Raw genomic sequence first — 23,243 nt, forward strand, 5'->3', positions numbered from 1 at the left:
GCCGGCGCAGCGGGGGAGGGCGGTGGCGGCGCCATGTCGGAGAAGGGCAAGCACCGGGCACCGCGTGAGGCGCTCCGCCCCGCTCGGCCTTAAAGCGGCGCGGGCCGGGGCCGCCCGCGATGCGCAGCGCCCGGCGCCGCCGGCAGGTGAGCGGGGCCCCGATCCCCACCGCCCGGGCAGCCCCCACGCCGGGTCCGGTCTGCCCCTCCGCCCGCTCTGCCTTCGGGCCCAGCCGCGCTCCCGGCGGGTTCAGCTGAGGTGAAGGAGCGGTCGGGCTGCCGCTTGGTCCCTGCCTGGCCCCGAGCGATGGTCCCTTGGACCCCTCCGGTAGCGGGGACCCCCCCGGCGCTGCTGGCGCCCCATATCCCCCGGGAGCCCGCGGGGGTGCGGAGCTCCCCCCTCCCCGGCCCTTTCCCACCGGCCTCGCCGCTGCCCAGGCGGTAAATCCAGCCTTGGGCCCCTTGTCTACCCCGCTGCCAACCCGATGCCATAGCCCAGGACAGCCAGGCCCTGGCAAGTCCCTTCCAGGCGTGCGTGCCCCATATGAAGCGTGGGTCTGTGCAGACGAGTTTTGCTGGGGGTGGGGGTAAAACTAAGCTTCGGAGGATACAGACCTCCGTGCTGTGTGTGGGGTGTCAGCTCTGGCCTGGAAGCGGTAAAACCCCCCCTGCAGCGAAGCAGACTGGCACCACCAGCATCACGTAAACACGAGGCACATCCTCCGTGCCGATCAGCAGGGATGCACAGGGCCACAGATCCGAGTGGCAGAGACAGAGATGCAGCAGTGCTGACACAACAGAGCTGACACGTGGTTAAGATTGTCTTATTTTGCAACTGGCTTTGTTGTTTAGAAAAATCTTTTTTCTCTTTGCAATAACCGCAAGCTTCAGCCAGCAGATCCGTGATGCATCTGATGGTAAGGAAACTGCTCCAAGTGCTGCTTGTAGACAAAATTTTAAGGGGGGGCCTTTCTCCTGTCTTTGTGGTTCAAGGTTGCCAGTAAGATAAGGCCCTTTTCTCAACAGCAAGTCTCATCCTATAGAGACATTCATACGCGAACCCTTCCTTGTGGTGGGTGTTAAATCTCAAGTGGGAAAATGGAGTTCCTTTGATTTCCCTACAGTGCTGTGGGCTGCTTGCTAGAAGCGAGAGATCGGGAGTTGACTGCACGTGATTTTGTGCTGCTAGCTTGATCACCAACATATGCTTTGGGATAATTCTCCCAGATTAGTGCCACGTGGATGCCAGGCAAAGCCCTTGAGAGAGCTTGGTCAGGGCTGTAACTGTGCACCCTGTTGCTTTTGCTTCACTTGTCAATAGGGCTGTGCTGCTGATTTTTACCATGGCCTGCCGTGTTGGTACACAAGAGATTTAAGTCTCCCGGTTCCTCTTGGCAGCAGGCGGCCTGCGCTCCTTTCTCATATCTCCTGCCAACTGGAGAGCTCCCCAGGTGGTAAAAGTAGACTTTCTCCCAAAGGCTTTGGCTTGATTGGTAACTCACTGTAAACAGTAGACGAGTTCAAAGTCTTCTTGGATGACCTAAACTCACAGAGTTTATGATAAGGACAAAGTGCACGTGAGCTCGCGCAAACCTTCCCTCCAAAACTGGCTCCAGTGTTATGTCATGCTCAGACAAGATGCTGCTTCCCAGGGACCACGTTAAGTTTTGGCAGGTACCTAAGCAAATAATGCAGATGCAAATTTTATGGCAGCTCTTCTCTAATTATCTGTAATCACTACCTAATTTTAAAGGCATAGGTTGAAACACTTTTGGGAGCTAAGTGGAGTTGGGCATCCTAGACCCGCTTGTCCAGCCTTTCAGCGCTGTTTTGTTTCTGTGAAGTCAAACGAGCACAGCTAATCACGTTAGGAGGCAGGGAGAAGGGGATGGTCTCTGCTGACCTTGTTTCCAAGCAGCTACAATTGGTGAGGAAAGGAACATGAACAGCAGCTCTGGTAAAGGGAGGAGCTGAGTGCATGCAGTGGTATTGGGGCAGGGGACAGTTGTCTGTGGAGATGGTATGTCTTGTGGAAGAAAACTGTTAGAAATGCAACTGTGATGCCAGCAGAGACAAAACAAAGGATGGTATTTGTGAGGATGGCCTGATCAGAGGGGATCTTCACTTTTTTCTGACATAGGAATAGTAAGTGCATTCTTGTGTACCTGGCTCATTAGCACTGGCTCTCCTACCTACGCTATAAAGCACTGCCTTTTGGGAACAAACCGAATGGAAACTTTGAAGATGGATACAGTCCAAGAAGCAGCTGCTGTAGAAAAAAAAAATTAAATGTGCTGGCATGTCCAGCCCAAGGCCACAAGATCAAAGAGGCCCTCACCTGATGCGCATGGGTATCATGGCTTGCTCAGCTGTAGTCAGGGCAAAAGTGATGTTGACCTGACTCTTCCAAGAGCCGAATTTGACCCAGCAGGCACAGAAGAGCCGCATCAAAGCGGCATGAAGCCATCTGCTGTGTTATTTCTCTCAGCCCTACCTAAACACACACTTTTTATTGTGTTTTCACCAGATCCCCCCACTATAGCTTATAGTGAGGGCTGGCAAAAGGGACTGCTTGGTAATGATTAATGTTGGGTCTTGGCATAGGCTGCTTTTTCATCATCATCTGCCCACCCCGGCTGTAACTGCTGCTTGCTGAGGTCTGTCCCCTATCTTGTACCCACCGTGCTCCTTCTGTTCTCCTCCAGAGCGCTCACCATGGTCAATGAGACCCAGCATACCTGCAGTCCCAGTTCCAGCTCCAAGTCTGATGGTGGCAGCAGTAGCGGGAGTGAGAGCTCCAAGGACAGCTCACGGTGCTCCACCCCTGTCCTCGATGCTGACCGTCATGAGAGACTGCGGGAGAAGATGCGCCGACGGCAGGACTCTGGAGACAAGTGGTTCTCCTTGGAGTTCTTCCCTCCACGCACAGCCAATGCTGCTGTCAATCTCATCTCCAGGTGAGGGCTGCAGGGTGGGAGAGGGGAGAGATGAAGTGTCTTTGGTGGAGGGCTGGGAAATAGCTAATGAGGCAGGCTCTGCCCCATGCTCTGTCTCCCCTTCCAGGTGACGAAGCAGGTAATGGGGCTGTGCTTTCCTGCTGAGGAGGGTAATGGACACCAGGTAACTTGTCTTCCTTGGAGGCCCTGAAGAGTTAAGTGTCATGGTGGGGTTACTGAGGGGGCCAGATCGTTTCCCCTCTCCTGTGCTCTCTGAAGATGGAGCAACCCCACTGTCATGCTCTGGGGCTGAAGCAGAGTGCTGGGGGACAACAAAGCAGAAAAGTATCTATTAAAAGCAGAGTGTATTAATTAATGGACAGTGTGCCCATATCTCTGGAAGAGAAACTCCCACTTGTTTTCAGAATCATCCAGCCACTATGGTTTGTGCCTCTGTTACTGAGGACTACAGTTTTAACCCCTGAGATAGGTGTCCCCAGAGCTAAAGGTTATCCTTGAGCCCTGTGGAGAGCCCCAGGAACCACCATGTACTCACCTGGAGGAGAAGAGGGAGTTTCATAACTCTTTGTAACTGCCGTATACCAGAGCCAGGTTTACTCTAAACAGAATGGCCTGTTCCAACCCAGAGCAGGAGAGAGACAAGTTAGGGGAGCCTTTGTTTCTTCCGTTAGGCACACTTGGGAACACAACAGAGATCTGGTCCATCTTTCCGTATTTGTGGCCTCTACAGTTAAAGCTGGGAGCAGGGGGTTGCAGCATAGTCTCCCATCTCAAAAGGAATGGGACTTGCATTGGTGTCTATCAGAAGACATAGCAGTCTAATAGAGCATGCTGGGAGGAAGTTTATTCTGCAGAGAACACTTAAGTTGCCTCTTCTTCAAAGAGATTGTAAGCTCCTCCTCATACAGCCTTAAAGGATGACTTTACTTATTTACATCAGCCACTTGCAAGTTCAACACTTTTCTTGGTCTCTCCTGCTGCTGTCATCCAAGCTCTCTCTGCCTGTTGCTGGCATTCCAGCAGCGAGCGAGATATCCCAGGCACAGAGAGGGGACCTGGTGACCTGGTAGGCTAATGCAGCTCTAAAATCCACAGGTTTGACCGTATGGGAGCAGGTGGTCCGCTCTTCATTGATGTGACGTGGCACCCTGCAGGGGACCCAGGCTCTGACAAGGAAACCTCTTCCATGATTATTGCCAACACTGCAGTCAACTACTGTGGCCTGGAAACCATCCTGCACATGACATGCTGCAATCAGACCAAGGATGACATCACGGGGCATCTGCAGAAGGCCAAGCGGCTTGGGTTGAAGAACATCATGGCGTTGCGTGGAGGTGAACCCTTTTGGCCTGGGGTTGTTTTGCTGTTGTGTTTAATTCCAGGGTAAAAATGGAGAAATGAGATTTAGAGGCTCCTTCTGCTGTGGGAATTAAAAGTTGAGACTGCATTTCACCTGATCCCTTTGTTAGCAGTCCTTGGAGCTCAAGGGTAGACAAAAGCAGCCCATGGGTAAAACTGCAGACTTGAAGGTTTCATCTTGTCTTCCTTTCGATAGCAAGAGGTTTTTACAGTAGTAGCAGATCTGAGTCCAGCAAACAGTTGGAGAGAGCTGTGGATTTGTTCTCTTTTCAGATCCTGCTGGTGAGGAGTGGGAGGAAGAAGTAGATGGATTCAACTATGCTATTGACCTGGTTAAGCACATTCGCAATGAATTTGATGATTACTTTGACATCTGTGTGGCAGGTAAATGCTTTTTATTGCAGAACGTGGGGTAGGGTCTGCAATAGGGAAATCAGCTCAGCAGTCCTTTGCTGGACCTGGGCCATGACAGCACAATCAGATTGGCTCCTTTCTAATTTCTAATGTGTTGTCCTGACCACCGGGTTTTGCTTTTTTTTTTTTTCCCAAAGGCTACCCCAAGGGTCATCCTGAAGCAGAGAGCTACGAGGCAGACCTGAGGCACCTGAAGGAGAAAGTCTTTGCTGGCGCAGACTTCATCATTACACAGCTTTTCTTCCGATCAGAAACCTTTCTCAAGTTCATGAAGGACTGTCAAGCCATTGGAATCACCTGCCCCATTATTCCTGGCATCTTCCCCATACAGGTGAAATCCGGTAATTCTGGTTTGGGGAGGGAATAAGGATCCAGGATGTGTTTGTGGGTCAGGGCTTGAGAGAGGTCTATAAATATCCTCCACAAAATTTCTGGGAAGTGAGACTGCTAAACATGATAAATCTGTAGGTGGTTTGCCAAATCAAATTCTTAGGCATAAGAATTTAAATTCTTAGGCATATTCTTAGGTAATAATAAGTTTACAAGGCTTTCTGTGCCCATGTGGCAGAAAGGGATATAAAGGACAATGGTCTACCAGTCCTAAGGTGTTAGGCATCACTCCCAGCATGTTGGGCTCAGGCAACAAGTAAAGAAACAGGAAGAAATCACCTAAAGTGACACGATGAGGACTGCGTTACCGTCCTAGAGATGGGGCCTTGGGGTAGAATCCAGGAGCCCCAATTCTAAATCTCTTGCCACAAAATTGAGATAAAATACCTGTGTTACCGGAATGATGGAAACATGAAAATCCTCATCCAGGGCTACCACTCCCTGCGCCAGCTGGTGAAGCTCTCCAAGCTGGAAGTGCCTCAAGAAATCAAAGATGTGATTGAACCCATCAAGGACAATGACGCAGCTATCCGGAACTATGGGGTGGAGCTGGCAGTGTCCATGTGCCGGGAGCTGTTGGATAGTGGCATGGTGCATGGGCTCCATTTTTACACCCTCAATCGGGAAGTGGCTACTACCGAAGTCCTTAAGCGTCTGGGCATATGGAAGGAGGACCCAAGGTGAGCAGAATATGCTGGCTTCTGTTAGTTCCTCTTTCACATCCATCCATCCCACCTACTGAAGGCTCAAGCAATGGAGGGGTTGGCGCCTCTCCTCTGCTGATTTTTTTTTTTTTTTTTTTTCCTTTTTTTTAGCATCTTTCTGCATTTAGAAGTTCACCCTTCCTGCAGGTCCCTGACAAAAGCTGGGAGGAATAGAGGGGACAGCTAGAGGACTAATTCATTTTAGTCAAGTGGCTTTAAAGTAGCCTGTTCTAGAACTTTAAAAACAAAAACTTTTAGAGCTGCCACTTGGGAGAAGCATGTTTTTTGAGGTCTATCACAGAATCACATGGGGTTGGAAGGGACCTCCGGAGATCATCTAGTCCAACCCCCCGCCAAAGCAGATCCACCTAGAGCAGGTTGCACAGAACAACCCCTTGTACGGGCTAGGTCCTATGCAAGGTCCCACTGTGGATTTCTAAGGTTCTGTGCAGCTGATAAAGGGAATGTGGATTTCTCTCTGAGGCCACAGGCTTCAGCATAGACAAGAGGAAGCAAAGGAAAACAGATAACTGTTTTTTCTTGTTAAAAATAGCTTCACACAGTGCTTTTCCCTTACCTCTATCCAATTTCGGCTGTCAGTCCTGTACTTAGCTATTTAATGGACACCTACTGAGCATCCTGTGAGGGAACTGAGTGGGAAAAGATTTTCCACAAAGGAAGAAGAGTTTTCTGTCCTACTTCTTGACAAACAGAAGTCTTCTCAGCCCGTTACTTGCTCTCCCCAGAGGGAAAGTTCTCCAGGGGAAGGTCTTCCAGCCTCTAGTGGACAGTCAGCAGAGGAACTGTGTTAACATCTCTTCCCATGCAGGAGGCCTCTGCCCTGGGCGGTCAGTGCTCACCCCAAGAGAAGAGTGGAAGATGTTCGGCCAATCTTCTGGGCCTCTAGGCCAAAGAGTTACATCTATCGAACTCAAGAATGGGATGATTTCCCCAACGGCCGATGGTAAGCTGTCAGCCTGCAATGGCACTCAGGTAGAGGTGTGGTAAGAAAGCCTGCTCCACACTTGGTCTCTGTCATTAGTGGGTGTCCTGGGCATGCTTTGGGCTTGACAAAACAGGTGGCTTCTTAACAAAGTGGTCCCCAGTTGCTTGGATTTGAATGAAGTGAGAACAGCACCACGATGTGGAGGCTTTTGGTCTCTAGGTGGATTTCATTTCATTGGATGCTTCTTTTCCTGTGTTGGCTGTCTTCCTGCATCACCAAATCAGCTCCTCTTCCTCAGTGGTCTGTTAATCTTGTGTCTGCTCCCCTTACAGGGGTAACTCCTCCTCTCCAGCCTTTGGGGAACTGAAGGACTATTATCTCTTCTACCTGAAGAGCAAGTCTCCCCGGGAGGAGCTCCTGAAGATGTGGGGAGAAGAGCTGACTGGTGAGGAAAGCGTCTTTGAGGTGTTCACATGTTACATCACTGGAGAACCCAACAAGAATGGGCACAAGGTGAGTGATGGCCCAGGAAGGGACAGTCAGTGTGGCACAGACACCGCGTATTTCCTTTTGCTCCTGGTACCACGTTGACGTTGTTCTTCCAAACAAGAATTGGCACTTCCCTAGTCAAAAGGACTTGCTGAAGACTTGGAAGGGAATCCCACAGCCAGAGTTTTCCAGCTTTCCTTTTATGTTGAGCTGGAACAGTATGACAGCACCAGTACTGATAGACTTCATTCTTAGAGTTGAGGATATCCTGCCCCTTGAACCAAACCTGGGAATTGTGTCCTGAAGCAGGTGTGTTTGAGACCATTAGGGCACTTCTGAGATCCTTCAACATCCAGATGGTAACGAGAGGGATGTCACATCCATTGTGAGCTATTCTTTCTCCTTGTGGTAGGTTACATGTATGCCTTGGAATGATGACCCTCTTGCTACTGAAACCAACCTTCTGAAGGAGCAGCTGGAGAAGGTTAATAGACGAGGAATCCTCACCATCAACTCCCAGCCAAACATCAATGGCAAGCCGTCCACAGACCCCATTGTAGGCTGGGGTCCCAGCGGGGGTTATGTCTTCCAAAAGGTACTGTGCAACTCTCATCTAGGCAGCAAAGAGTTATGACCCAATTTGGTCTCTGTTAGGTAGGGAGGTCCTAGGCTTTCACCCAGATAATCCTTCTGCCTGCTCCTTTTCTTAATGCCTTCTTGCTAAGATGAGCCAAAGCTCCTTTGGTGTCTTAAGAGACGGACTATGTCATCTTTATGGCTTACTTCATAGTTGTTTTCCCCAACCTCAAAACATCTTGTTTTTACTCCCAGCAAGTAATTATCAATAACTTCTTCCTAAAGCAGGGCTATGAAGTTTTAGATACAAACACATACCTGCCCACTGCACCTGATCCCATCCTGTGATGCAGGAAACACCCAGTTTAGGAATCAATGAGGGAGTATCTCTACCACCCAACTTCTCATGGTATTATCTGGGCATTAAAAAATTTCCCTATCATCTGTCCTCCTCTAAGGCAGAGTTCTCCACCGATTGTCCCCATGCCACAGCACTACTGCTGTGCTGTTTAGAGAGCTGTCAGGTTCCTTTTCTGGCCTGGGAGCAGTCTTATCTCCCATGCCTGCCTCCTACTGCCAAGCTTTCCGGGCCCTAGAGCCTCGCCACTAATGGCTGTGATAGGAATCTCCCATCAAGGTAAATGCCAAGCCAGTGGCTCATACTAGGAAACAAAGCAGCCTTGTTCAAAAGGGATCCAAACCGCTAAAGCCATGAGACTAGCAGATGGCAAATGCAGTTATGTTTTCAAAGGAAAAAATTCCCCCGAGGTGAGGGGAAATCCATCATCTCACACAATGGCCAGGAAATGGGGGGAGGGGAAGCAGTTGTTGGGAGCAGCCAAGCACAGAGCAGCGGTAGATGGAGCAAGTACAGAATTAGGTTGTATAAGCACACAGGGAGAATTGCGAACAAAAGATGGGGACAGGGAATGGTAGGGTGCTTGGGAGAGCCCAGCTGAGACCCCTGACTTCTGCTCCCAGCAGACTGGGCTGCCTTGGCAGGACACGGCTGTTCATAGGGTACCACAGAGAACAGAGGTCCAGCTCAGGCCTCTTCCAAGCACTCTTCTCTGGCACAGCCTGCTTCCCAGACTACGCTGTCTGGAACTTATTCCCGCCTCTCTGCTTACGTGGGTGCAAAACAGGAATAGCTTTCCTGGCCTGGCTGCTCCTGGCCTGTTACCTCTGCTCTCCCCAGTTATTACTTTTTTTTTCCCCCAGCTCTCTTACTAATTTGCTCTGCCCTTTGCTCAAGCCTCCTTTATAGTACATGTTTCCAGGAATAGACATACAAGTCTTAAGCTGCCTGGTTTCCAAGCAGCACAGGCTGTGCAGCTGTTCTCTTGGTTCCCTGTAAGCATCCCATCCCTACCATGAGTAAAGGTTCTTCTTCTCTTTCCCCTTCCCTGCCCCTGCAGGCATACCTAGAGTTCTTCACCTCCAGTGAGATCGTCACGGCACTGCTCAAAGTGCTGAAGAAGTATGAGTTGCGAGTGAACTACCACATTGTCAATGTCAAGGTAGGCTGTTGTTTACCGGACACTTTCCTTTTACCACCTTGGGAGAGATGCACATATTCAGAATCGGGTATCACTGTGAACAAAGTGGGGCTGATGAAGGGAAAGCTGTATGTGCAGCAGCCATCTGATCTCTTAACAAGGAGAGGGTAAGTGCATTTGTTCCAACTCACTCGATCCTTCCTCCAGCAGTTGCTTCAGAAAGGTTTTCCTTCCTTTGGCAGGGCCAGAATATCACCAATGCTCCAGATCTGCAACCCAATGCTGTCACCTGGGGCATCTTCCCAGGCAGAGAGATCATCCAGCCCACGGTGGTAGATCCTGTAAGCTTCCTCTCCTGGAAGGTGAGTCCTCTCTCCCACTGGACACATCGCTGTGATGCTCTGGAAGTTCAGTGTCAGGTTTGGTTATAGTCTCTAACACTTCTCGCAGTTGAGTACTGTTGCGATATTAGCTTGCAGATGTCCAGATATTGCTCTTCCTGCTCCCTCAGTGTAAGGAGAACTTTGCTCTGGCAAGAGCTCTTCGTAGACACCAAGTGCCCAGTAACTGGAGGCTTGGGAGTTATCACTGTCACTGTACTGGCCCCCAGAGCTCTTGGCAGGAGCTCTCCCTCCCCTCTTACACGCACAGGGGCAGTATTGAGCCATTTTACTCCAAGTGTGTCTCCTTTCAGCTCTGAACAGTTGTGTTCAGGGCACTTTCCACTGACTGGAACTCAGCTCTTGAAATATTTCTACTGGGAGGAAATAAGCTCCAGGCCAACCAGCCACAGGCCTGGCCGTCCTAAATAAGGTAATAAGAAAACAGAGCTGTGTAACATGTACATTACACCACTACCAACATTTTTTTTTCCTTGGCAGGATGAGGCCTTTGCACTGTGGATTGAGCAATGGGCCAAGCTCTATGAAGAGGAGTCACCCTCTCGCATGATCATCCAGTACATCCATGACAACTACTACTTGGTCAACCTGGTGGACAATGACTTCCCACTTGAAAACTGCCTCTGGCAGGTTGTGGATGATACTTTCGAGCTGTTGAACTCCCCGACTCAGCAGTGAAAATTCCTCTTCTAATCCTTTACTTCTTCTTTCCGTCCACTGACTGCGGAGAGAGAAAAAGCAGCTCCTGTGCTGATGGTGGACCACACACTCCTACACCCAGTGACCAGGACAGCGCTCTGATCTACCCACACCTACATGCTCTTCTGTCCCCAACAGAAAGGCTCCCTGACCCCTTCTCACTGAATGAGAGCCAGAACTGCCTGAACCTCTGAGCTGAAGCTCTAGACTGAACTTGAAGACCAGCTCTGCAGGATGAAGAGGTGCTAATCATGGCTATGGTGATTACACTAACAGGAGAACTCTTGTGTATCAACGTGATAAAACGCAGTGGGACTCTGGTAACTTTCTTTAAGCCAGAAATGCTGCCTTGGGGGCAGAAACACTCCTGTCAGCAGTGCCTATGCAAGGAGACTATTTCAGCAGTTACCAACCCTGAGAAGAAGCTCAAGTTGCTTTTATATTGCACTCCTAAGATGTATTTCTTCATAACTGATCATATCAGGCTTTTTTGCACTCACTCCAGAAGAATATCCAAATTTTCTCCCTAACTTTTCTCCTTTTATTATATTTCCTATTTTCTTTTTGGTAGGAATCATACTATTTCTTAGATTAAGTACAATAAACTACACAAATACAAACGTCTCTTGTACTAAGCCATGCTCTTGTAAGTAGCAAAGACTCTTGTCTCTCAATCACCCGGGACGAGGGAAAGTTTTAAGAAAACCAGTTGTTTATGGGGCAGTTCTGCCTTCACTTTCAACACATGCCCTAAGTACAGACAAAGCTCCACAGTACAGCAAAGAAAGCTTAAATACTAGAATTTACCAAATGCAACCAGCTACAACCTTTGGCTTAGTTCTGCAAGGTCACAGGAGTTGTGGTGGTCCTTTTCCAGTGCCTGTAGGGGAAGATAGCCTGTCTTTCCTGACCTAATGACTCTTAACAGCCTTAGGCCCTACAGCATTGAAATAAGGGCTTGGGGGAGCTAGGAAGGCTGCTTTGTGTACTTAACAATCCTGCAAAGCTACCACAGGCTAGGAAAACAAGACCTTGGGGCAGTTCCCAGTGGGATTTTGAGATCCCTGCCATGCTGTGAGCATCTCTTTCAAACAAGCGAGGAAGAAAAGCCTTTTCCAGATTCTTCAGACCCTCTCATTACAGCTGTCTGAGACTGGGCTCATATATCCAGGGTAATTATAGGGCATCAATCACAGAAGCAAGTAATGGGAAGGTTGGGGGTCAGACACGCCTGTCTTGCCTCAGCAAAGCTTTTGGTGCTCAGCTGTTCCCAGCAGGTTTCTTCATCCCTAGCCCATTCAGCCCAGAAAGGAACCAGCAGGAAGCAGTCAAGAGGTTGGCCACCCACTGAAAGGCTTAATAAAGAGCTGATGGACCTAGACAGGGGGAGGAGGTGGGAGCCATGTGGGAATCCCCCCCAGGGGAAGAGCCAAATCTAAAAATAAAGACCTGTGTTTGCACCTATCAAGGACAGTCCAGAGTTTGGAATCAACAGGATGTAGCATTTCACAGGCAGGCTCCTGCTTATCTCTAAGACTGATGTATTTGCTTACTCCTCTGTGTGACACTAAACTCCTGTCCAGGAAAAAACACTGAGTAAAGGGAGAGCCTGTAAGGTGGTTTTTTGACCTTTAATCAGAATTCCAGCAAAATCAGGGTCCAGAGGAGAAGAGAACGCAACCTCACAACAAAAGGGAATAACTTCTCAATTTGGGCCTCTAGGGGGATAGGGTATCAGTCCTTTAAAGAGGACCTTTCACTAGGTACCATCTCTTCCTGGTTGTCCCTTGGCCATCATACTTCTGGCCGGCAGCACTGCTTTTATCACGTGAGCAGAGCATTTGTTTTCTTGATTGCGCAGGACCAGCTCTTTGTTGTGACAGCCAGCTGTATCCTCCACGTGTCCTGAAACAAGCAGCAGCTGCAGGCAGGCCCCCACCATTCAGCAGTGTCCTTTGTCCTTGAGCCGGAATGCTGTTAGCTGCCGCCACCTTCCAAAGGCCTTAAATAGTAAAGTGGACAAATCAAATACTCAGGTTACCCTTGAGGGATTGCAGCCACCCTCACATACCCCTAAACAAAGCTTTTCCTCTAGCAATGGCTATGCCTGCTGCCTCACCGGTCACTCAGAGCCCTGACCTGTATCCCCTATGTTCCTGTAGCCTGTAAGTGAAGTGCAGAGTACAAATCAAAGTGTGAAAAGGAAGACCAATGCCCTCTAATTTCAGTACTTGCTCTTGTCTCATTAAAGGAGACCTAACCCTGCATGGATCTTTGGGAGTCAGGAAGAGGAGCGAACTGGCTATTTCAGCTCTAAGACTTTGCCTGCTCACCCAAATTTCTAGCAATTTGCCTGTCCCTGGGTGCAAGTCAGCACAGTCCTTCTTCACCAGCGTGGAGCCTGCTTCTTCCCTGAGTGGGCTCTTGAGAGGCAGGGGATTAGTGGATTAACATCTCTGATAACAGTGGGGCAGGAGGCACACGTCAGGGAAATTGACTGCTGACACAAAGCTTTGAAAAACACCCAAAGATGAACCCCTATAAAGCTGGAAGCTATTTCCCTTTGTTACGGGCAAGTCCCATGCCTTGATGTATTCAGCTTCTCCCTAAGCAAGTGCTTTGTGCAGGGAGAGAGATACAGGGAACACCCGTTGTCCCTTTGGGGTGCTTTTTGGTCCACTGAAGTCCACAGAATTAAAGCAGTCATAAATGCTTACCTGAGCTAGTAAGCTCCTGGCTTCCTCCTCCAAAAAATTCTGCACCACACGGCTTTGTAAATGTCGTCGTCTCCACAGCCTCCAGGCCTTTTCTAGCAGCCGCCGCTGGTCCTGCCAGGGAAAGAGGCAGCACACCGGATCAGTTGGGCTCTGGCAGCCCAACTACCTCACTTCCCTCTAGTCCCACCTTGCTTCCAGTTCCTTTCCCGGGTCCCTCTTGAATGACTTTGCTTTGGTAACAAACAAAGCTGACTGCTAACAAAGCTCTTGCTGAACTACTGTCTCCTGCAAATATTGTGGCTAATTAAGCCCCAGTACCCCGGGGAAAGGACAGTGCCCCACCAGTGCTCCGGCACAGCTCCTCCGTGACTATGGATGCGCTTGCTATACATGTGTCATCTTGTCCCATGGGCAGGTCAGAGCACATCTCACACAGCTAACACCCAGGAAGCCAGACAGAACGTGGGTCTGTTCCATAACCTATGGCCTGAGCAGAAAGGGAGGCCAAATGACAGCCCTTGGTAGGCTGTGGACACCAGGGGGGTGTATCAGGAACACAGATTGTAATATTTGCTGTGAACTTTTCACACAGGCTACAGGCAATCTATACAAATCATCCTGTCTCAGTTTCCCATCTATAAGATGGGGCAAAGCACAATTAAATATGTGGATCTGCCAGTCTGCCATGCTGGCATTTCAAAGAGAAAGATGGCAAAAGTAGCCACAGCAGCAAACCAGGATTTCTGGTGCACACTGGAACTTGTTAAATCCCCAGGTCTCATCTCCCAGGATGTATGTGAGGCTGGAAGCAGAGCAGGCTTGCCCAGTAACAGCCATCACTAATACCCTGGTGGCAGTACCAGATACTCACCAACACCTGAGCCAGTATCACCACCCTGCTGGCTTCTCTCCACTGATACCAGACCCTCGCCAGACAGCGCAGTCTCCTGTCACGCTGGCACTGGCGAAGTGTCACTGTATGATGCCACCACCTTAGATACTTCCTCCTATAGGAAGGAGGGGAAAATAAGCTTTATCAGCCCAACAGCCCTACAACAGAATCCTTCCCTGATGGCAGCAACAAGAGGGAACCCAGAGCCCTCCATTCCACTTACCCAAGCCACTTCTTATCCCTCTCCTCCATGTCCACCTCTGCTTTCTTCTCCTGGATCCTTGCATGTGCAGGAGAGGGTCCTACTACACCAGGTCTCTCTACTAGGTGAGGGAGCAGTAGCCTTTCAGCCCTGTTTTGGTTTCTGTAGATCATCAGCCAGCGGTGAATGGCACTGGGAAAAAGCCCTAGAGGGACAGCTGGTGCTGAACCCTTTTCTCTGCCTCTTCTGCTTTCTAAGGAAGAAAAGAGGAATCACACATGCTAACCTCGGAGCTAGAGAGATCAGAGCTACCATGAGCTCTTAGTCCTTTGGCTCCTGAACACAGAAGCAACCCACAGTCAGAATTCAACAGTCATCTGGCTGGCAAACACTATTCCCTTTCCCTCTTCACTCACACTCCCCACATGGCCCCATGAAAGGAAGAGAGGAGGGGGCATCTTCTTACTTATGGACCGAGACAGAGACATCTTCCTGCTCTTCCTCGCACCTATCAGGGTACTGCACTGCCGTGAGCACTGGGAAAAGGCAGCTGCTTTTGTCCAGTAGTTGCAGGCCTGCAAACAAATAACACAGCTGCAGCCAAGACTAAACACAATGCACATGGACAGCACACACAAACTAGCCTTAGAGATACATTTATGTGTATCTCCCTGCAGGTAGTTTAATGTGCTAGACCCCAGGCTGAAAACTGCACAGATGAGATCCCAGCAGGACTGACTCAGCCCTTCCAAATCAATCGACCTCTTTGTGGTTTGCTAGCTGTGAGCCTTTTGAAAAAAGCTGCAACTCCGACAGCTCGCTCTGCTCTGCAGGGACAGTGATTATCCCATCTCATCTTTGAGCAGAGAGGAAGGAGTGCTCTCCTCTCTCTGGTCAAAATGTCCCCATTCCTTGTTGCTGTGCTCCAGATGGTTGCTGCAATCAGTGCCAGGTTATGGTGATGGAGTTGCGTGCACAGTCTGTAAAGAATTTTAAGGCAGGGACTAAGCAGTCATCATGAGTCAAACCCATGTTTTTATACAAGTCTTGTCACTGTGTCTCAGCGGCTAGTGACTCACCCAAGGTCTTCATGAGAGAACAGGCAGTTAAGAATAACTGTCTCATACGGACCTTCATCTTTTCTTACCTGTTTTACCGTAGCCACAGATCCCAGGCGCAGGGCTTGCTGTCCTCTTGAGGCCACTCGCCAGCGGTGACAGGCTTTGCCCTGAGAGGGTTCAGGCCACTTGTGGTTTCTCTCTCCCAGCACCTGCTGTTCAGCTCTCAAGAATTTCACCCTCCACTCAGTAAAGCTCACAACTAGGAGACGGTGCTCTCTGAGCCTTTTAAAATGAGAGAGGGCTTCGTGCTGCCTCAGTCTACAAGCAGTGACCTGGGCCCAGGTGATGAGGCACCTGAAAAACAATACAGGCACGGAAAAGTGGGAGATGCCTAAAGTCACATTTCCATGTCAGCACCGAACAGTCTATAGACTGAATTCCACCTTCTCATCCCACCCTGCAGCATTGTACCTAAGCGGTCAAAGCAAGTGAAAGAGCATTCAACAAGAAAAAATACTGTTCTTATTATTCCTTCTGCAATCAGCATTTATGTATCTTTCTCTGTGTTCCTTATTTTTCCAGTGCCCTATCCTTGGGAGGTGTAAGTTCAGACTCCTCACTAAAAACTTGCCCTGCTAAAAACTTGCCCTCGGTCTACTTCACATTCCCAGCACTGTTACCTCTCAAATCCTCAGAGCCCGGGGGTACATCTGCTTCTTTCTGGCCATTTTAGCATTTCCTCCTCTTCAAAGGCCTTCACAAACTGAATGCAATGTTATACTATGTTTTTCCTTTGCCTACAAAACACGCTTTTCCTAGGCTCCCCTGTCCCTACATATAGTGGATCCTTCAAAAAAAAAAAAAAAAAAAAGGGAAGGAATTAAGTTAGTCACTCTTCAATCTTTCTCTGTGTCAGCAGCTGACCTTTAGGATGATGCTTGAAGAAGGCTTTTTCCTTATGGGATGAGAATAAAACTGCTAAAATCTCCTTCAGCATGGAACCCAGCAGACTCCTTAAATCTGCCTGCTGCAGAACCAGGCTGCTTTTAAGACAGCAGCTTGTTGTCAAGATTCAGATTTTCATTTTTTTCTTGACTGTCACAAACCAAGGGCCTGCGTACATGGGATGTACAATGAGAATCTTTATGGAGACAATTTTATTCCAAAAAAATCAATGTCTATGGGAGTTACTATTAACAGCACTGTAAATCTGCACCCAGAATAATCTCTCTATATCTTGCAGGCTGACGCAGAGGAGGCCAGTCTTCCTCTGCAACCCCAGAAGCCAATCTGCTTTTAACTCCTGGCTTATCCTTTTGGTTCCTTGTTCCACTTGGACTTTCATTATGCAAATCACCCCACTGCACCATAGGGCAGAGGTGTAAATATCCTCTGCCTGGCAGGCTTCTCTGAAGATCAAGAGAATCTATTGCAGGTTATCCTAGCATGAAAAATGCCCCCCTCAGAAGAGACAGGGCTCAGCCTGTACCATATCCAGGTGAGAAATTAGAAGCGCTCTCTCATCAAAGGAGAACTCAGAAGGAAGATTAATGGTGGAGACGCACTCTACAGGAAGGAGAAACACTAAGGACTTCTCTCAAACACACTCCCCACTAGGGTGCCACCACACAGATTGATTTGCAGAAGAAAATGCAGTTGGGTGGGGTGAGTGCAGAGCCTAAGCATCACAGCCACTAAGGTTTTACTGGGATTTTAGTTGCTCTTTCCTCTGCAGATCTTTGTCTCCCCTCAGCCCGAACCTGCAATTCAAAAGGAAATCTTCTAGGGCTAAACCTGCCTTAAATGAATGCTTGGCATAAATGATCTTAATCATTCTTATTCTCCTGAATTATCTCCAAGAACCACGTGAGCAATTCCTGATTCACTGCAGCTGGACGCTCCGCAGCGTTTCAGGCAGACAGTAGCCTCACACAACAAAAACCACAAACAAAACAGATTTCAATGAGAAAGCTAATGAACAGCAGCTAAGAGAGAAAAGTAGTTGTTAATGATTGGCAGCAGACGCCTTGCTCTTCAGATTAAATTCTTGTGTTTTCAGGATCTGCACCACAATGTAAGACTCCAAAACATGCTACAGCTTCACCTATATTGTAACTAACACCTAGATGAACTGAATGTTGTGGTTCTCCCTTCACAGGCTTTACTGAATACTGCTTTTCTGCAGGACTATATTGAACTCAGTTTTGCACATTAGTTTAAAATAAAATCAATACACTGTCCCCAGAATCTAGAAGATTCAGGTTTTTAAACATCAGATCTCTGTAAGATCTCTGCCCAGTATTCCTCTCAGCAAATACTGAATAATTCCAGTAGAAACAAGGCTTTCACTTTTTTAAACTACACAAATCTGTTGCATCTTCCTTGCTTAGTTTACAAATACCACACTGCATAACTAGGACTGAACAGAAGTACTGGAAAGAAGGGAAGTTTTGAATGAGAAGAACAAGATGGGGAGTGTGAGGCTATGGGTAACAGACCCCTTAGTGTAGGATCACCCCCAGGGAAGCACTCCTTCAGAACCTCCATTTACGCAAAAGTTAGCTGTATGTTCAGACCCAAGCTCTGGTCTGGATACACTGGATTCTCTGCTACATAAATTGCTCCTCACTCAATGTCTCCCTCAGAAATGCTTTGAAGGCAGGAAACAAACCTGTGCAGGAGAAGACGTTCCCAGAATAAAGCCGCATATTTCTGCTTCCTTGTTTGGCAATACCATGTCTGCAGGACCAACCTCTTCTTCTCCTGGCAGCTGTGCTGAGCCCATCGCTGCTGCAGCTCTCTCAAAGCACGCTTCCCTGAGAGAACACAAGAGCTTGCTGAGCTGAGCCCAACAATTATTTTTTTTCCAGAGTCCAGACAAGAGCAAATAACACATCTGCTGCAAATACCAAATGGGACCAGGCTTCTAAGATTTCCTGTCATCTCTTTAGCAGCTGAAGAGACTTTTCAACTCACCTTGTAGTTTTTTGTCTACAAGGCAGTCAGACCTTCTTTTTTTTTTTTCCCCTGCCCTTCCCCAAGCAAGGGATCACAGATCACTTCCACTCTCATCTGCAAGGTGGTTTTCCATCAAAAATTGGGAGTGTTTCTTCCCTGGTAGTGTTAGCACTTAATGCACATGGAATCCCTGGAGTGACTGTTAAGCAACCACAAAAGATACACCCTGCTCCCTGCAAAGCCTGACTGTTGGGTCTGTTCAAGCTCAGAATGCTGCATCTGACCTCCATTTAACTCCCCAGCTGCTAAAACACACTGCCTGAGCACTCCTTTGGTAGTGCAGGTAAAGCAAGATCCACCCCTTTTCCAGGAGTATCTCCTCTAGCATAAAGCACTACAAAACAGCAGGGCATGTGTCCTGCTTGTAATCACAAGAAGGCAGTGACACAAGCACTTACTAAGCCCTGGACTAGTATGTGCCATTCCAGAGGAGCACTGGACAACCAGAAGTAGGACTTTCTCCATCCCAACCATTCCCACAGCATCCCTCTCTTACAGACACAAGTGGTGCTGTAGGATGGGGTAACTCACTTTGCCAGCAGGAATGCCAATGCCACAGAGCATCAGCAGTCATCTGGCGAACGTGACACCTGAATCTCCGGTCAGCTTCCACTTTCTGGGCCAGCCTCTTCTTCCACAGGCTGAAAGCCATCTGGCAGCAATGAACTCGACGTCTTAGGGCTGCTGCTGCTTTTCGGTTCTTATTTTCCATGACCCAGCGGTGCCAACTGAGAAAGGCTCTGAGAAAGACAAAGGTCGTTGCACCAACTGTAGGAAGAACGCGCACAGACTCACACCCCTTGTAACTGAAACTTTAACAATAAACATACACATGAGGGAGTTTAGGAAATACATCCGATCTGTTAACAGCCTTTCCCCATTAAGTGTCAGGGAAAACGATGGACAGGGCAAGTTGTTGGGAGTAAGGTGTTCTGTCCTGGCTGTGCCGAGCCTGTTGTGTCCTTCAACTTCCGAATGAGTAGACAGCAGGGCCAGTTCAGTGGAGAGGAAGTTAGCAGGGAGCTTGTTATCAGCCGTGCTGGGCTTGCTCTAATTTGAGGCATCCCATCAAACCAGAAATTATTGTGTTCAGATAAAATAATTTTGAAAGAGGAAAGAAAACCCCAAAATAATGGCCTGCAAAACTCCCACTGAAGAGAGAAAAAGATATCTAAAAGAATATTTTTTTAAAAAAAGCAAATATAGAGCTCTCAACAACAGCTTTAGGTAACTTCTGGAAAGCACAATACCTACCGAGACAGCTGAACGAGCCTGCAGTACTGCTGGGCCTTTACAAGTTGCTGAGTTCGAGCTGACCAGACAATGAAGTACCTCTGCAGGCAGCATCTCTCTGCTTGGTGCCAGCAACTCTTCACCTCCTTGTCAGAACTGCAGTCCTGTAATTCAGAAAAGCAAAAAATGGCCTTGAACTGCTGCTGTAACACAGTCACTTCATGCAGCTCAGCCCTTTCTCCTTGCCACTGTGACTTCTGTGGTTGCCTAACTCCCTGCTGCTAACCCACACGCACCGCATGAACACCTAGACATCATAGTCTAACATATCCCTTTTAAATCCTTGACACATGGCCAATTTCCAACTCAGCTGGTAAATGGTAGGCAAGAGTTACCTTGAGAAATGCCTTAATCTCCCAAACCTTGGGAGATTAGAGAGAGAAGAAATAATAACAAAGAAAGAATAGCAGTGAGACCTTCCATACACTGATACTGAAACCCAATGGCTCTTCGCTAAATCAGGCATCGCAGAAAACGTTTGTATGTTTACATGCACCGCACCACTTTCCAGCCTTACCTCATCCCATGTAGAGTAACCTGTGAGAGGCTGGACATTGTTGTCTGGACTCTGCAGTGCCAGTGACTGGAACTGACCTCCCACAAACCAGTTTCTTCTGCAAGACAAAAGTGCCAGGGGAAAAAGGAAAGAAAGAAAAGGATAAAGCATCCAGAAAGATGCTGCGAGAAGACATCGGGGACTAGCCAAAAGGAAGGAATTCAGCCAGACCAAACAAGGAGCAACTGCTATCAGCATCCCAAGGAACTAGTCTCCAACTTACCCATACCCAATACTCCGTGGAGGAAAGGAGGCCTGCAAGTACAGGTCCCCCCCCAGCTCAGCTGGCATCTCCGCGCATTGGTGTAGTTGCAGGAAAGGACTGTAATACGGCATGTGTGTGACATCCTCGGCAGTCAGAAGAGAGGAGAAGCTCTGCTGGCTGCTGTCACTAAAACTGTATTCCTGCAGGTATGGAGGGAAAAGCATGCTGTAAGGTAAGTGTCCTCACAATGAAATCACTTAGTTAAGTTACAACCACACCATTTACTCCTCTTTTTGCCAAGGATTCAGGAAAATCCAGTATGAATCCAAAGGAACTGCAGGCTAGCGAGTACAGCTCTGGACTGCAAACATGTAAGTCATAGGAAAGCTATTTCTATACTGAATAGTTATACAGTTATTTCTATACTGAGAAAAGGGAAAACAGGCATGTGCACTTTCCTAGTGATGAGGCTCTTTGTACCTCATCCCTTCCACCTTGCAGCCACAAACATGAGCAAGCGCACAAGAGAACCTCACTAGCTCAGCACCTCCCCGTATCACTAAATGATGAACTAGGAAGGGCACAGAGAAGTGACTTTACAATTTCTGATTACATTTAAACAACGAGACTTGACACGCTCAGTGCTCTTCAGGCCTAAATACTAAGCACCACACACCTTGAAACAGAAATTTCCCCCCACAAAATCCCAGAAATTTAATACCTCAGAGCAGTCTGGATGTATCAAGACCTCCTCACCTTTTCCAATGAACTTTGAGAGGCCTGAGTAGCTGGAGCACTGCTGTCAAAGCCAGAAGATGTTGAGAGGTCCTCAGAAAACAGCATGGCAAGAGGCTCTTCACAGACAGTCCTGTGCAAGTGCTTAGGACTTTGTTCAATTGTCTTCAGCATGAGACACTTTTGGTGCCACAATTTCAGAGCTTTTCTGAGTCTACACTGCTCCAAAGTCTGAGAGAAAGAACTGAGACAGAAGATATTGAGACAACAAAGTGATTGAAAAGGGATAGCAGAGGGAGATACTAGTACAGACATGATGGATGACAGAAGTAAAAGGGGTTCTTCCAGAAGGACCAGAAAGTCAAGTGGACACTACTAATGAGGGCAGGGCTCCAGGAACTGGCTCTTCTTCACTCACTCAGCTCTGTGATGCTCGCACAGCCTTGCTTTCCACAGCAGATATACTCTCTGGAGCTTCACCTTTTGGCAGACGTCATCAAGAGAGTAGCCCATTTTCTCTGGAAACCATCTCTCTACAGTCCACAGTGGCTGATCTTCATGCCTTTGTGTCGTAGATTTGTCAGCTACTGAGCTTATAACTGGACCTTAACCAGTTACAGAGAGTGACAAGAGATAAAGTTTGTCAGAAGGCATCCCTAAGAAACTCAGCCCAGCGCTCAAAATGCTTCTTTTCAGCAAGGTTTAAGACTTTCTGCCAGGTTTATGAAGCAGAACAACAAATCTCCCTGTCAGCTTCACTGACATGTACAGAACAACTCGTCCTCTTCCCACTCTAGTTTGTTAATACCACATATCATCTGAGTCTCTCGTTACTGGGTTGTTTTCAACCGGTTTTCACCAAGAGGAGGAAGGAGCCTAAGCACCTCCAAATCTTAGATCCTGCACAGACCCCAAGCTGCTTACCATAATGCTGCCTCCATTGTAGGAGGAAGTAGTTCACCATTGCCTGCTTATCGCCTTCTCTGACCTGCAGCATCTGAAGCCACCGCTGGAAGTATTTCCTCAGTGATATTGCTCTGAGATGGGCCAGGCTGCATCTGTAAAGTGCCTTCTGCTCAACAGTCTCCTTCCATGCACTGAAGCACCTGAGAATACCAAGGGAAAATAAAACCACATGGAAAACCATGTGAAGAGTATACAAGTCTCCTCCTGAGACTGGGTTAAGTGCACTAAAGACAGCCAGAAGTTGTCATCTTGTGAGCTTCTTTGTTTATTTCATTAAAAAGCCACCATCATACTTAGAGCACTGCAGCACTATGGGTGCTCTCAAGTTTGGTCTTTCAGGACATCAAAGGTAAGGATGCTTTAGCAGTGCACAGGAGGCAAGTTGTAACATCTCTGGCCACAGTAGTTCATTTTCATGTTTCTACCCCTACTTTCATCTTTATTAACTCCTAAAACAAAATAATAGACGGCTTTAAGATGGAACAACACATCACTGTCTGGATTTGCTCTATCATTTCTTGGACTTTCACAGTGAACTTTTCACATGAAAAATAGACCTCATCAACTTACCGGGAGACCAAGTTTCTTTGGATCTGAGTTCTCAGTGCTAAAATCTGTTCCATTTCCAAGCATCGGGAACGCCACAAACAGAAAGTGTTTCGTAGCTTCTTCTTTTCCAGCAGAGCCCGAGCTTCCAAAAGCCTGGCTTCCTCTTTGCTCAGTAGCTCCTTCTGCAGGCGCCACAGTCTGAAAGCTGCTGTGTTGCAGGGCAGGAAGAGATTGACAGGAAGAACAAGAACTTAGAAGAACTTTGAACTTAAGTGTCACGCAGCAAACATCCCCTGGCTGGACCCTAGCTGCCTGAGAAAGGGCACCTAAGGGAGACAGCTCACATTGCTGGAGCAACAGCATCTGCTGCAGCTGAATTAATGTAAGGAACAAGGCAAAAGGGGTATGACACAGTGAGTGGGCTACCCCCACCGTCACAGATACCGGCCCAGCTATTTGCAGGATCAGGTTCTGAAAGATTCAGGTCAAAGCAACAACTAGACACAAACCAAGAAACATGGCGAAATGGTGATTACCTCCAAGCTGTTCCAAAGCTATGGAACGTGTGCTTACCTGCTAGCCGTCTCATATCTCTGATTGCTTGAGCTCTCAACCA

At 48.2% G+C, this 23,243-nt stretch overlaps 1 protein-coding gene across 3 annotated transcripts; it reads left to right on the plus strand.

The window, feature by feature from the left end:
- The first annotated feature begins 6 nt into the window (after positions 1 to 6).
- MTHFR (methylenetetrahydrofolate reductase) lies at positions 7 to 11,081 on the plus strand. 3 transcript variants are annotated; one of them, XM_074161542.1, is made up of 13 exons: positions 7 to 146; positions 885 to 916; positions 2,705 to 2,956; positions 4,052 to 4,290; positions 4,589 to 4,699; positions 4,867 to 5,060; positions 5,549 to 5,799; positions 6,653 to 6,787; positions 7,102 to 7,282; positions 7,671 to 7,853; positions 9,253 to 9,354; positions 9,576 to 9,695; positions 10,215 to 11,081. In XM_074161542.1, the coding sequence occupies exons 3-13, from the start codon at positions 2,715 to 2,717 to the stop codon at positions 10,410 to 10,412; spliced, it is 1,956 nt and encodes a 651-aa protein (XP_074017643.1). In that variant the 5' UTR covers positions 7 to 146; positions 885 to 916; positions 2,705 to 2,714; the 3' UTR covers positions 10,413 to 11,081. The 3 variants fall into 3 exon arrangements, with proteins under 3 accessions (XP_074017643.1, XP_074017644.1, XP_074017642.1); XM_074161543.1 differs by lacking the exon at positions 885 to 916 and adding an exon at positions 3,063 to 3,119 and having other exon boundaries at positions 10,215 to 11,057; XM_074161541.1 differs by lacking the exon at positions 885 to 916 and having other exon boundaries at positions 10,215 to 11,057.
- Positions 11,082 to 23,243: the final 12,162 nt, after the last annotated feature.

This window comes from Numenius arquata, chromosome 20, assembly GCF_964106895.1.
Source record: "Numenius arquata chromosome 20, bNumArq3.hap1.1, whole genome shotgun sequence".
NCBI classification, from domain to species: domain Eukaryota; kingdom Metazoa; phylum Chordata; class Aves; order Charadriiformes; family Scolopacidae; genus Numenius; species Numenius arquata.

Bases quoted from the DNA above. Each gene is read 5' to 3' on its own strand.
- MTHFR (XM_074161542.1), top strand. From the start codon at position 2,715: ATGGTCAATGAGACCCAGCATACCTGCAGTCCCAGTTCCAGCTCCAAG. The intron at 9,355-9,575 runs GTAGGCTGTTGT...TTCCTTTGGCAG, and splicing joins ACCACATTGTCAATGTCAAG to GGCCAGAATATCACCAATGC. The intron at 9,696-10,214 runs GTGAGTCCTCTC...TTTCCTTGGCAG, and splicing joins TAAGCTTCCTCTCCTGGAAG to GATGAGGCCTTTGCACTGTG.